The 15,843-nt window shown below is 41.6% G+C and overlaps 1 protein-coding gene across 20 annotated transcripts in view; it reads right to left on the minus strand.

Moving 5' to 3' along the window:
- Positions 1-15,843, minus strand: part of CFAP20DC (CFAP20 domain containing) — a 175,375-nt gene that overhangs the window by 41,124 nt on the left and 118,408 nt on the right. For all 20 annotated transcript variants that reach the window (XR_006282468.1, XM_043517957.1, XM_043517956.1 and 17 more), the window contains one exon: positions 2,727-2,788. Coding sequence is in view for 19 of the 20 variants with exons in the window: in XM_043517957.1 (XP_043373892.1) it covers positions 2,727-2,788 (62 nt within the window). In the remaining variant the exon portion in view is untranslated. The remainder of the gene's footprint in view (positions 1-2,726; positions 2,789-15,843) is intronic.

Below are 15,843 nucleotides of genomic sequence, written 5' to 3' on the forward strand. Positions count from 1 at the left end.
TCTCCCTAACTTCCTCAGCTGTGAAGACTGAAGCAAAGAATTCATTTAGTTTCTCCTCAATGACTTTGCCGTCTTTAAGTGCTCCCGCTCCCCCACCCCTACCTCTCTCTGTCTCTCTCTCTCTCTCATACACACACACACACACACACGCTGATACAGACTAACATGGCTACCCCTCTGAAACCACACACACACACACACACCCCGCCCTAGGCAGCAGCAGCATTCCACAGTAAGGGTTTGCTTTGTCCCAGAGCAGATAAGCAGCCAGCTGTCAGAAACGGAACTTTGAAAGGGGGTATCCGCATGCCTGTGGCAGAGTTCAAAACAATGAGAAAAGTGGCCACTTGATTATGGGATGTTTCTGCAGGCCAATCACAGTGCAGTAATGTAACACATTGTCCACACGGATGCTTCTGTCAGGGCACAGCAAGCTTTATGCTTCTCGTGGAGGTGGATTACCAGGAGCGCTCCAGCTGCAGAGTCCAGGCGTTCTACATGCCTTGCCAGTGTGCACACCTCAGGAGTTAGGGAGCTCGGGGCTGATTTAATGCGCTCTAACTTGCAAGTGTAGCCAAGCCCTTACACTGCTTGTTAAAATTGATTTTAAAGAATAGTTCAGGATTTCACTCATTTTAGAATCACCGTCAGTTTTATCTCCCTTCTCATTTACTTGTCCCCCTTTCCTCCATGGTGAACAACATTTCTCAGTTTTCCATCTTCAAATAAAATGTAACAATGTGAATCATGATTTTTCAGTCACAGGCTATAAAATACTTCTGCATTATATACATCTTCTCCAGTTTTTATATCCTGATGCAGGCTGACCTCAAAATTTTGTCTTCTGTATTTACAGCCCAATAATGCCTTTCTGGCAGCTCAGAAGTGATACTGAATTTATGAGGCAGTTGCAAGTCAGGTATTTTACAGGTATTTTGATTGCCCACATTTGTCAAAAATGATTTTGTAAAAAAATTAAAGATTACTGTGTGATAGATTAAACAGCAGTACAAAAGCCGGTTGTAATTTTAGCCCAGAAAATTTGACTTTGAATCTGTATATAAAAACACAAACTAACTTTCTTGAACATATTAACCTGACCTGGTACATTAAAAATGTTTATCTTATGTTTATGATAAAGGAGTTTATTAAGTTTTTCAGTATATAAAATGCATCTGGCACTAAAGTGTTTCAGCATATGCACAACATTTCATATACTGTAACAATGACTTTTAACAAATGAACTACTCACCCTTCCCTTGGGAAAAAGCCTGCAAAAAGAGGTGAACTATGAGCCATGCCCTAAAGATAGAAGACTTGAGCACTGTCAGACCAGAGAGAGAAATCAATCCCAGAATTAAGGGCCCTGCACCCAGAATGCCCATATACAAGCTACCTAGCATTTATATCTGGGGAGCTGGGATAGGTAAGCAGGTCCCAAGCTATCTATGGTCTTTGCAGACCAAAGTCAACATCTTGATGTTCACATGAAAGAGAAGAGGAACCCAGGCCTGCTAACAAATAACTGCTGTAATATGCTCTCTGAAGCAAAGACTACCAAGGATGCAAATAGCTGCCAAGTGCACTAGTTGATGCTTTCAAGTGATCTTCAAGAGTAGTCCCATGCACATCACACTAGGGTAACAAAAGCCTGGATGACAGTGCTGAAATCCAGACCTGAGAAACAAATGGTTGCAAACACGTAGCTGAACAGAAATGGAAAAGGTGCTTTACTACTGACAACCGGACACCAGAAGCATCCCCAGATTGCTAACATCCTGAAACAAGGCAAACAGACCTCCTCAGTAATAGAGGAATGTATCACACCCCCAAGATCCTTTCCCTGCCCCACCAGCATCACCTACATGTTGCTCAGATAGATTAAACTTCATGCAACTTGCTTTAATCTGAAAACACTCTTGGCCAAGCATTGGGAAAGCAAAGAGAGCATCATTGGGGTCAGATGAAAAATGAGACACAGCTGTCTGTCTGAACTACTGGTCAACACGGAGACTCAACAGGTGCGGTGACAAAAGGATTGTAAGATTTCACAGATACAGTAGTTTAAGAGGTTTCTGATGGTGGACAAGTCTCTCTCTCTCTCTCTCTCTCTTTCAAAAGGTCTCATTGAAACCAAGGGGAGTTGTGGTCCTGACTACAATGGGAAGAGGCACAACTTCAGACTTGAATAATTTATATACATTACAGACAGATTAAATCTGCAAATGCCCCAGTACTATTACATAATACTCTACTCTTGAAAGTGCTGTGTAACTAAAGGTCCTGTCTAACTCCATAATGTTAAAATCATGTATCATTTGTGAAGAATGGGGCTCCTTGACTACAAGGAATGGAATCTGCCCTCCCCCCCGCAAACCAACCCACACCCCCAAATGACTATAATGCCAGTCCTGCAATGTGATGTGCATACAAAGTCCTACTGTGTCATGCACCACTTCACAGGATCAGGGCCTACATCGGTTACATTAAATGCATGACACTATGTGCAGATGGCTATTACGTATAGTAGAGTTCTGTCCTGCACTCTGGGATAATGTGGTCGCCCTGCAATATTATAGAACTCTGAAGGAAAAGAGCGGTGGGAAAACTCTATGAAGAGGTAACAATTGAAAAAAACGATTTAAGATTAAATCAATGAAAGACAATTTACTAGCCAGAATATTCTAACTGAATTCTCACTGCCTGACCCATAAACAGAATCTTACCTTGGATTGGAATGAGAAAGTGGGTTCATTTCTTTCTGATAGTGATGACCTTGATTGACAGGCTGTGGAAAACACAAAAAACAGTAGTGAGAAGATAACTGTGCAAATATTTTTTCAATATATCCAGGTATATAGGTATAGGATATAGGTATAGAGGTATAGGAGAGAATCCTTTTGGAACGATATATTTGTAGTATCTGATATATTAGAATTCTATGGTCTTCATCACTGAGGTGGAATTTCAAAAATGGTATTCAGGTTCCAATTTTGTAAAAGTACATTTTAAATTGATGATTTTCTTGGTTGATATGCCTATACATTGTACACTGAGTTACAGTATAAGCATTTACATGAGATTTGATCACCTTGCACAAAGTAGATGCAAATCCTCTGAAATGTCGTTGACTCTAGTTTATCAATGTTTATCTCCATGATGGTGTCCTATTCAGTTTTAATGTTATATAATTTGGATCATATTTTTAATGAAAAGAAACAGTGTATCTGACATAAAAACGAATGTTCACTTGGATTTTTTTATATCAGTTTGTGTTCTAAATTTTAGGAATATATTTTTGTCTCAGTGCAAGGTAACAGAAGACTAATCATTATATTTACAAAGCACTCAGCTCCACCCAAAGCACTGAGGGCACGACACAGACAAATTAAAACATAACCATACATAAACATTATCAATACACAATGAAATGAGAAATACTAAAAACAAAAACATGCAGCTTTATTAAAGGAATAGCGTCTTAAACAGGGACCAACTTTAAAAAAATGAGTGTGTTCACATGATTTTTGGAAGTGGAAAGAGATAAGAACATAAGAATGGCCATACTGGGTCAGACAAAAGGTCCATCAAGCCCAGTATCCTGTCTTCTGACAGTGGCCAATGCCAGGCGCCCCAGAGGGAGTGAACCTAACAGATAATGATCCAGTGATCTCTCTTCTGCTATCCATCTCCACCCTCTGACAAACATAGGCTAGGGATACCATTCCTTACCCATCCTGGCTAATAGCCATTAATGGACTTAACCTCCATGAATTTATCCAGATGTGATAAAACAGATGTCCCTGGGGAGTGATGTCCATATCACAGCAAAAAAACTCATTCACTAGTCAAACTGTGATAGTGAACATTCCGAAAAATGGTAGTAGATGAGAAGGGAAAACATGGAGCACCTAATCAGGCTATCTATGAATCATAACCCCTGTTCCCAGTGATCTTTGACCTGGTTCTCCAGTAAAGAATAGCTTTGGTTTTACATTTTGACTGAATAGGAATATATCTGCCTTGGGATGACCTAGTTAAGATATCTGCTGGGATACATCTGAGTTTAAAGATCAGTTTATGTTGTCTGTCCACTCACATCTTATAATTAATTATATATTATTTGCCATAGTGTCTAGGAGCACCTAATCATAGACAAGTACCCACACTGTGCTAGGCACTGTACAAATACAGAACAAAAAGACAGTCCCTGCCCCAAAGAGCTTACAAACTAAGTATAAGACAAGAGACAACAAATGGATACAGACAGACCAATGGGGAGCACAAGGAAATAATAAGCGACAGGCAGGATGGTGGTCTTGTCCACAGTGAGAAAGAATGGAAGCAATGGGGAAGGCTTGGTGGGAGGGGGAAGATAAGAGCTCAGTTTTATTCCTGTTTGGCTTAATTTTATCACTAGACATCCACAAGGAGATGTCAGAGAGACAGGCTGAGATTTTAGTTGGTACAGAAGGATACAGGTCTGGAGTACAGAAGTACATCTGTGAGTCGCCAGCCTAGAGATGGTAGTTGAATTTGTGTTTGTGGATGAGATTATCCAGAAATAAGGAGTAGCAGAAGACGAGAAGGGGACTAAGGACAGAGTCCTGTGGAGACCCTGCAGAAAGCTGGAGGGAAGGGGGGATGGGGAGGATCTTCCAAAGGATGTGCTGAAGGAGTGATTAGAGAGATAGGAGGAAAACCAGGGGAGGACTGAGTCAAGCCAAGGGAGAACAAGATTTCAAGAAGAACGTGGTCAACAATGTCAAGGGTGGATGCCCTGGGAGCTCATGTTCAGTGCTTGTCTGAAAGTCTTTGGACTAGCATCAGGAAAGTGGGCTTAGGACAGAGTGTATATTGGGGAAGCCATGGCTTCTCCAGGCCCTCTTTCCCTGAACTCCATCTTCGCTCTTCCCCGTCCCTTTGTCTATCAGTCCTAAATCCATCATTCAGTTCCAAGTGAGGTGTGTAGTTGACCAGTCAGTTTGTAACGGGTGTTCATAACCCTGAGGTTCTACCGTATATCTATACTACCTGTACATTTCCCCCCAAAAACAAAAAAGGTTTAGTGTTTGTTATATGACAGCAATACGATTCAAATCGATATCGTACCTTTCATTTCAACACCGCCAAATGTCTATCAAGGGCATTTTAAATGAGCAAAGTAAGTCAAAGCATTAACTGTTAACTTGAATTAATTGACTGTAAGGGAGGCATGGCATGGTGTTTTGCCACCTTCACTTCTGCCCTGCTGCTGGCAGCATGGTAGGGCTGAGCTCCCAGAGATCATGGCTCCAGAGCCTGCCTGCAAAGATAGGGAGCCTTTACTGCTGTGAGGCCCCCGCCCCCCCTGCAACAGCCAGAGACTGCACCCCATGCACCCAATCCCCTCACTCAGGGACTGCCCCCAGCCCCTCCCCAGACTGCTCCCAATCACCCAACCTTCCTGGTATTGTCCCCCAAGCATCCAGACCCCCCCCAACCCTGGGCTGGCACACATCTCCCTGCAGAGACAGGGTGCCCTGTCCAGGGCAGAATGCTGCCCCCAAGGACTTCTGCCTCCACCATCCAGTCCCCCACCCATTCCACCACTCAACCCCCTCCCCATTCAGGGACTGTGCCCCAGTATCTAGCCCCCCATCCACGGACTGCCCCCAGCCACCAGTCCCCCCCTAGAGTCCATCCTCCATGTACCAGTGGCATCCCCCTCCCCATGGCCGTAGCCCCCTGCACCCCCTTCCCCGCACTCGCTGGTCTTCTACCTCTACTGCACAGAGCTCAGTCGTGCAGCCTGCCCTGCCTGCCTGCTGCTGAGATCATAGTGCCGGGGAGCCTGTTCCAGCCAGGGTCACTGAACCCGGGATCCTGTGGGGTGCGCTGAGCACCCTGGCCTCCTGCTAATGCTGCTGGGTCTGATCGGGGAGGGAGGAGGGCTGACACTGAATCCAAACTTGCACCGTCCCATTTTTGTGCCCCCTGCTGGCTCTGTGGACACGGCAAATGCCCCTCACCCTGCCATAGTTATGGCTCTGATGATGTCACATGGGCTGCAACTGTGTGCTGATTGGGCCACAAGCGGCCCATCGGCTGAAGGTTGAGAACAACCCCTTTAAGAGTCTAGGTGTGTCTTTACGGTACTTGCCTAAGCAGTGCCTCACCATCTGCACTACTATTTATATCAGTGCTGGGGGTGCATGCAGTGTAGTTACATTACACACTGCCATTAGGAGTGTGCAGTGTAGACATACCCTAAAAATGGAAGGATTGTGAGTTTCTGTCCTGACACAGATAAGAACAAGAAACCTAGCATTAGGGAGGGGGTGCAGTGCTTTAAGTTTATTGACAGGTTTCAGAGTAGCAGCCATGTTAGTCTGTATTCGCAAAAAGAAAAGGAGGACTTGTGGCACCTTAGAGACTAACAAATTTATTTGAGCATAAGCTTTCGTGAGCTACAGCTCACTTCATCGGATGCATTCGGTGGAAAATACAATGGGGAGATTTATATACACAGAGAACATGAAACAACGGGTGTTACCATCCACACTGTAAGGAGAATGATCACTTAAGATGAGCTATTACCAGCAGGAGAGCGGGGTGGGGGGGAGAAAACCTTTTGTGGTGATAATCAAGGTGGGCCATTTCCAGCAGTTGACAAGAACATCTGAGGAACAGTGGGGGGAGGGGAATAGTTTTACTTTGTGTAATGACTCATCCACTCCCAGTCTCTATTCAAGCCTAAGTTAATTGTATCCAGTTTGCAAATTAATTCCAATTCAGCAGTCTCTCGTTGGAGTCTGTTTTTGAAGTTTTTTTTGTTGAAGAATAGCCACTCTTAGGTCTGTAATCGAGTGACCAGAGAGATTGAAGTGTTCTCCGACTGGTTTTTGAATGTTGTAATTCTTGACATCTGATTTGTGTCCATTCATTCTTTTACGTAGAGACTGTCCAGTTTGGCCAATGTACATGGCAGAAGGGCATTGCTGGCACAAGATGGCATATATCACATTGATAGATGCGCAAGTGAACGAGCCTCTGATAGTGTGGCTGATGTGATTAGGTCCTATGATGGTGTCCCCTGAATAGATATGTGGACACAGCTGGCAACGGGCTTTGTTGCAAGGATAGGTTCCTGGGTTAGTGGTTCTGTTGTGTGGTTCCTCCCCCGCCCCCGCTCTCCTGCTGGTAATAGCTCATCTTAAGTGATCACTCTCCTTACAGTGTGTATGGTGCCACAAGTACCTGTAGCTCACAAAAGCTTATGCTCAAATAAATTTGTTAGTCTCTAAGGTGCCACAAGTACTCCTTTTCTTTTTAAGTTTATTGTGAACTTGTGTGCCTAGAGACCCTGAAAGGCCCCTGGAGATGATGCTGTAGTAAATGTGTCATTTAAGAATAGCAATCATCACTACCACTACCTTTGGGAACATGCTCGTGAGTGGAGAACAAATGCATGGTTATGTAGTGATAGTGTCAATTTTCATCGGTCAGCCAAAAAATGGATTGGGTTCGATCTGAATTCACAGATAAGCAGCAGCTCTAATATAGCACTTCTCATCCAGATAAGCTTCTGCTAGGTACATCAATATCTGCTGGGGACATATATATGATAGCAAGCCAGTCTCCATCCTGAATTTCATCTTCATTAATCTTTTCTGGCTTTTGAGAAATCAGATGGCCAAGACCCCCTCCCCAAATTCTTTTTGTTATGATGAAGAATATGGAGTAGAGCCCTGAGCACCGTTTGTTGTGAGAGACGAGCTCCACTGCTGTTATGTCTAGGAGATAAGAAAGCTGCTTCAAGCTGGCCGAGTACTCGTCAACTCAGAAGGTTGGAGACAGAATGACAAAGGGGATGTGGAGGATCTCCAGACAGCGAATGCTGCACTGCTGTCTAAAACTGACTAGCACCAACTGTCTGAGAAATGGGGCCAGCAAGGCCTGCCAGGTAGGTCTATTTCTGGGTGGAGGCAGGCCAGATACAGACATTTTGACTTTTTGAAATAGGAGGATGAAGTGTACAGCAGCAAATATTCCACAGGATTGAGCAACACCTTTATGTGTATTTCATCTCTCTGAAAAGGTCAGGTGGGATGCAATGTAAAATATTTTCATTTTTAAAATACTTGCATTTTTAATTCTACATAAATATTCTATTACTGATTTGGAATCTAAGCAATTTTTAATTTTCACATTTTATAAAGCCTTATGAATCAATCACCTTCAAGGTAAAATTCAATGTTTTAAAAAATATCTACAGCTGACAGCTATGCTGGGTAATGTACAGTACCTAAAACTACTTTATTCCTTTTGGGCTGTCACAGTTTAGAACAGCTGCTAAACAACTTATATTTCAACAATTTCTTTTGACAGCATAGATATTACATTTCAGTTCTTGGAAAACTATTATTAGCCATAACATTCAGTTTTTAGTATATCAATTTTATAGTTGTATAAGAACATCTGTTCATTTGTTTTAACTGCAACTTAGCAATATGATCTATATATCTTTGGAGTTCAGAAGGGTTTTTTTGAACCTCATTAAAGCCAAAAATAGATGGGCATCTTTTAAATGAAACTGAAAATCAGACTAAAACATGCAAAATGATGGAAAATTTAAAGTCACAAAAAACATGTTACAAGTAAAATATTACATACATTTACTAGGTAACATATCTATATGCTATACTACTTTATGGAAAATAAAGTGTATCCCAAAGATGAAAGATATAAAATATGCCTTCTGGTGGTGCTGTTGCTATAGATTACATCAAGAGATAAAATTACCCAGCATTTAGAACAAAAAGGCTTATCTTTTGGGGAAGAGCTGTTGATAATTTTTGTGGAAAAAATAAGAACAGACTTAATGGAGGAATATGATTTGCAAAAACATTATCCATTTAATAGAGAGGAAAAGATGTTAATGCTTTAAATCAACAGAAGAAGACTACCTAGAAATGAAGTAATCTCTCAAGGTTAATCATGGCCAGGAACAATTTTTCAGATTGTCCTTAATTTTATAAAGTATAATGTACAGATTAGTTCTAATTGGTTTCCGATACATTGTGCAGATGAACCATGCCGATGTGTACAAATGGAAGATGGATGCAGGTACACTGTAGCTTTTCTGTGGTTTGCACATAAATATAATTTTTATTAAGGTCCTGATTTTTAGCATCTGCAGCTCCCCTGACTCTTTGGGACTGATGAAAATCAATCCCAGTGTAAATACGAACTAGCTTTTAGTTACACAAATTCTGAACTTCAACACAGAATGGAAGCTGAAGAAATGAAGACCTTTATTTATGGAGGGTGACATTCACCTGTAGCCATACAGCCGCACAGTGCAGGGAAAAGAGGAGAACAGTCTGCAAACACTTTCTGCTCATTTTAGAAGGGAGCTCCACGTGGACTTCAAATAGGCTGAATTTTGATCTGTCAGTTACCCTGAGTGACCATGGAGTAGGCCAAGTCTACTGCACATTTGAGTTCTGCTTAATGTCTGGATTCAATGAAAACTCTGTCCATTAGCTAAGACATTAGTTCATAGATTAATTGATGTTAAGGCTGTTAGATCATCTAGCCTGACCTCTTGCATATACTGCCATTAAATTTCACCCTGTTACCCCTGTACTGAGCCCAATAACTTGTGTTTGACCAAAGCATCATCCAGTCTTGATCTGGAGATATCAAGAGATTAACCTTGTTCCAAGGGTTAATCACCCTCACTGTTAAAAATGTGTGCCTTATTTCTAACTTGAATTTGTCTGAGTTCAGCTTCCCCCCACTGGTTGCTATGCCTTTCTCTCCCAGACTGAAAAGCTTTTAATACCTTGTATTTGCTCCCTGTGAAGATACTTACACACTGTAATCAAGTCGCTTCTCAATCTTCTTTTCGATAAACTAAACACACTGATGCTAAGTCTCTTGCTGTAAGGCATTTCCTCTAATCCTGCAATAATTTTTGTGGCTCTTTTCTGCACCCTCTCCAATTTTTCAACATCCTGTTTAAGATGTGGACACCAGAATTATATGCAATATTTTAATATCTGTCTCACCAATGCCATACACAGAGGTAAAATCACCTCCCTGCTTCTACTCACCACTCCACTGTTAATACACCCCTGGACCACATTAGCCCTTTCTGCTACAGCATTGCATTGGGAACTCATGCTCAATTGTTTGTCCACTATGATCCCTAAAACTTTTTCAGAGCCACTGCTTTCCAAGATATAGCCCCCACAACCTGCAGGTATGACCTGCATTCTTTGTTCCTAGACTGCATTTGGTTATATTAAAACACATTTTGTTTGTGCTGAGTTTACCAAGAGGTCTAAATCACTCTGATTGACTTCCCTGACTCTCATCATTATTTTCCACTCCACCAATCTTTGTGTCTTCAGCAGTGATTTTATATTTACTTCCAGATCAGATACAAATGTTGAATAGCATGGGGCCTAGAACTGATCCCTGCATCATTTGATAATTTCCTGATGACAACTACTTTTTGAGATCTGTTAGTTAGTCAGTTTTTAATCAATTTAAAATGTGCTTTATTGATATAATATAGTGCTAATTTGTTAATGAAAATGTCATACAATACTAAATCAAATGCTGTACAAAATCCTAAGTATATTAATTACTGCTACAAAACTACCTTTATCAGCCAACCATGTAATCTCATTGTGATGCTGGCAAACTAGGTGTCAGGTCATGCCAAAGCCCCAGGCCTCATTGAATGTTTACAAATGATGATGGGAAGCCAGGCCAATTCACTTGTGTATTAGCATCAATCAAAGTGATTGTTAAATGTATAAGAGTGTATTTGGTGTTTAAACTCCATGAAAACTAATGGAGTGTTAGTTGCATTGTTTTCATTTATCTGTATCCTATTATAACATAGTAGCAAACATGTGAGCTGTAGCTCACGAAAGCTTATGCTCTAATAAATTTGTTAGTCTCTAAGGTGCCACAAGTACTCCTTTTCTTTTTGCGAATACAGACTAACACGGCTGCTACTCTGAAAATTGACATTATGTATACCCTGTAATTAAATAACCCACTGAATGAGAAAGATGCCTTGTGGAATTCAAATGAAGAACTTTAACAGAAAAGTGCTAATTTCAAAGCAAGTGGTGATTGCGTGTGATAACTGGAGGTCAAAGACTCTAAATGCTTTCCTCATTCTCCATCACCAAAAGAAGAGCCAACGTGGGTAGTGACCCTGTCAAATTGTTTTCTGTGAGAAGAAGCTATAAGTAGGGATTCAGGGAAAGATCCTTCATCTCTGGACTGTTTGGATTCTAATAAGGTGGAATAACTGAACAAAGAGTTATTCTGGGTAGCCCTGAGAGACTTTTGGGAAACTGGCAGACTACAACGTCTCTGCTGCTGTTTGAAATTATCGACTGCGACTCACCTGTACATATATTTTACCCGCTTTAATTTCTCAACTCTCATTTCCTTTTCTTAGCGAAGAAACCTTTAGTTAGTTTACTATAGAATTGGCTACCAACGTTGTCTTTGGTGTAAAATCTAGGGTACCAATCAATCTGGGGTAAATGACTAATCTTTGGGTCTGGGAGCAATCTAAATGTGATATGATTTTTCGTGTAAGTGACCATTATCACTCGGTCCAGGTGGCAAGATAGATTGGAAAGTCTAAGGGGACTGTTTGTGACTCCAGGGTAAGACTGGTGTAGCGATCCAGGAGTTCTCACTTGTTACTGGGTTGGTGAAATCTAATTATAGAACATACCACCACCTTATTTTGTGACAGTGTACCCTCATCAAAACATTAAGTCAGGTTCATTTGACTACACCTATGTTCTATAAAACCATATTGTCTGGCATTAATTATATTCCCATCCTTTAATGCTTTTATCAGCTGAATCACATAACAGCTTTTCCGTATTTTGCCAGGGATTTTAACTGGCCTATTACCTGGATTATCCTGCCTGCCCTTTTGGAATATTGGCACAACATTAGCACTCTTCCAGCCTTCTGATATTTCTCCAGTATTCCAAGATTTATTAAAAATTAACATCAGCAGGCCAGAGAGCTCTTCAGCAAACTCTTTTAGGTCTATTGGTGCAAGGTATCCAGACCTTATGTTTTAAAAATGTTTATCCCTAGTAGTGCTGTTTAACATCCTCCTTAGTTACGAATGGACTGCAAAGTAATTCATCATCCTCATGTGATACAAGTACATTATCCTTCTTTCCAAATACATAAGTATATAACAGTTGATGATTTCTGACCAGTTTCTAGTAGATGTAAATCCACACCCCAAAATCTATGATCAAAATTGGCACTAAATGGCACCCTGGCAGCTCGCTCAGAAAAAGGTAACAAAAATTAAATGAATGGGCATGGATATAAACTACCATTTTATTGCTACAGGATGTTCCCCTAGGCTAAAGCGGAGGTATGTTGTTAGGGGAGTGTAAGGAAGGGGTTGGATGGACATACGAAGACTTTCAGTTTTTAGTTATACATGGTGGGCGATGTAATATCTTTTATTGGACCAATGTCTGTTGGCGAGAGAGACAAGCTTTCAAGCCGCACAGAGCTCTTCCTTCAGCTGTGCTCGAAAGCTTGTCTCTCTCACCAACAGACATTGGGTTAATAAAAGATATGACCGTACACCCCTTCCCTCGCTAACATCCTGGGACTGACACGGCTACAGCAACACTGCATAACATTTCTCGTGATGTCCATCTGGCATTTTTCAGAAACGTTACATTCACTTTCTAAATTAAAACAAAACAAAAAACTTCCCACTACAATCTAACAACTTTAAAACCCCACGACCCAGTTTGCAGAGAGTAGAGCAGACGACTACACAAAGTTGAACAGATAAAACTCACCAATTCATTACTTAGGTCTTGCATGATTCAGGTGTTTGAAATATTACTTTTAATTGAATTTGGTCTTAAGTTAGAAACCTTGAAAAATCTGCCTCTGCCAAAGTTCACTACATTTCCTTATTCATTTGATTTATGTAGGCAGAGATGGCCACAAAAGACTATTATGAGTAACTAGAGCTATATCTAATTACAATTTTAAATGACTAATTAGTTATATCTAAACCCTTTAACTGAAGACATTAGTCTGAAACGTACAGAAGATGATCAAAGTAGTGGGATCAAAGAAAACTCTTTGCATTTACACCATGCTTTGCTAAATATCAGAGAAATACATTTTATAGTAAAAGTTTTTTTTTAATCATGTAATATATGTAAAACCAAACCTGACAGGTCTAAATAATTGTATCAAATTTCCTGATAATTACTTAAAAATTAATGAGTTTTATATGCTCTTCATTTATCTGAAACCTACTGGTCCAATCCTGCAGACTTACTGATACAAGCAGGTCCATGCAGCTCAATGGGACTGCTTCTGCAAGTAGACACTTAAGGATCAGGCTCTTTTCATGGGTCTAATCAAGTGACTACTAAGAAAACTCTATGTTGGACTTGGGATGCAAGGGAGTGCACAGTGTCAGTGTGTTATGAACAATTAGAGGAAAGTTATGTTTATCTGCCCTCCCCCAAAATACTAGTTTGTAAATCAGACTTTTATTAAGACAGTAACAAATTTATCAATACATTTCTGTTCACTTTAAACCTCTACTCTCTAGTCCACCACAAAGCTACAATGTAGCATTGATCATTCATTATCGAAGACTGCTATAATGATTCTGCATTCTGGAAAATCCCAGTTCACATATTTGCCCCTTATGGTCGCTGGTAGTTACATAAATTAGAGCATTACTCAGTTCTCAATAACTTATGGTGAGGGACAACTAATGCAAGACTGGACCCGCACCTGAGGGTTGTTCTGTCTTAATTCTTATCCACAGGGCATTTTCAATGTTTATTATGCTTTCATCTTCTACTACCTTGCCACACAAAGTGGGACTGTGCTAATAAAATCTGTGGATGACACAAAGTTGGGAGGTATTGGCCATATGGAGGATATCATATATCATATAAAAAGATTGGGATGACCTTGAAACCTGAAGTAATAGAAATGAGATGAAATTTAATAGTGGAAGATACAAGGGCACGTACTTAGAGACTAATAACAAGAATGTTAGCTATAAGCTGGGGATTTATCAATTGAAAATGACAGAGGAAGAGAAAAACCTGTGTGTATTGATTGATCACAGGATGACTATAAGCCACCAATGTGATATGCCCATGAAAAAGACTAATGCAATCTTATGATGCATCAGGTGAGGTATTTCCAATAGATATAGGAAGTGTTTGTGCCATTACACAAGGCACTGCTAAGCCCTCATCTGGAATACTGTGTGCAATTCTGGTCTCCCCTGTTTAAGAAAGATGAATTTTAACTGGAACAGGTACAGAGAAGGGCCACTAAGATGATCAAAGGAATGGAAAACCTACCTTATGAGAGGAGAGTTTGGCTTGTTTAGCCTAACCAAACAAAGGCTGAGGGGAAATCTGATTGCTCTCTATAAATACATCAGAGGGATAAATACCAGGGAGGGAGAGGAGTTATTTAAGTTAAATGCCAATGTGGACATAAGAACAAATGGATACAAACTGACCATCAACAAATTTAGGCTTGAAATTAGATGAATGTTTCTAACCATAAGAGAAGTGAAGTTCTGGAACAGCCTTCCAAGGGGAGCAGTGCAGGTAAAAAAACCTAACTGGCTTCAAGACTTAGCTTGATAAATGTATGGAAGGGAAGGTCTGATGAAACTGCCTACAATGGCCTGTAGCCATTCTGCGATTGCTAGTAGCAAATATCCCCAATAGCCGGTGATGGGACATTAGATGGGGAGGGCTCTATGTTACTATAGAATTCTTTTCCACGTATCTGGCTGTTGGGTCTTGCCGAAATGTTCAGGGTGCAACTGACTGCAATATTTGGGGTCGGGAAGGAATTTTCTTCCAGGTCAGATTCCCAGAGATCATGGAGGATTTTCGCTTTCCTCTCCAGCATGGGGAACACGTCACTTGCAGATTTAAACTAATGTAAATGGTGGATTCCCTGTAACATGAAGTCTTTAAACCATGATTTGACGACTTCAGTAACTCAGTCAGAGGTTAGGGGTCTATTACATGAGTGGGTGGGCGAGGTTCTGTGGCCTGCAATGTGCAAGAGATCAGACTAAAATCAGTGGTTCACAACTTATTTATCATTGTGGGTTGCATACCTGCATACCGCTAGGTGGCGGGGTAACACGGATCCCACTGCGCCGGGCAGCTGGGAACATATGCGGGCCACAATGTGTTACTGGGCCACTGGGGCTGGGTGGCAGGGCAGCAGCAGTCCAAACTGACCCTGGACCCCAGACACCCGCCAACAGGACTGGCAAGCTGCCCACCTTGGACACCCTGCCCTGTGGGGCCAGCTGGCCGGGAGCCTCGGATTCCGTGAGGCTGGCCAGGAGCCCCGGACCCCCACCGCATGGGGCCAGCTGGCTATCCTGGAGCTTGTGGGACTAGGCGGCAGTCCCGAATCCTGGAGCCCATGGGGCCGGCCGGGAACCCTGGATCCCCACTGTGTGGGGCTGGGTGGCAGCCCCGGACCCCTAACCCCGTGGGGCCATTGGTCTGGCCTTTAGCACACAGCTGAGCTAATTGGGCTGTGTGTGCTAATTGGGCCGCATGCCGCCTGCAGGCTGCAAACCGCTGGACTGATCATGATGGTCCCTTCTGGCCTTAAAGTCTATGAGTCTATTAAATAAAAACTAGAAATGTTTAGATAAATGGACTAAGAGGTTGTCTAACTTTATGTTAGCTTCTGTAAATATCTTTGTATGATTGCTGAAATGTTATTCTGTGACTACACAAATGATGTCCTGTC

This window comes from Dermochelys coriacea, chromosome 7 (genome assembly GCF_009764565.3).
Source record: "Dermochelys coriacea isolate rDerCor1 chromosome 7, rDerCor1.pri.v4, whole genome shotgun sequence".
NCBI lineage: Eukaryota > Metazoa > Chordata > Testudines > Dermochelyidae > Dermochelys > Dermochelys coriacea.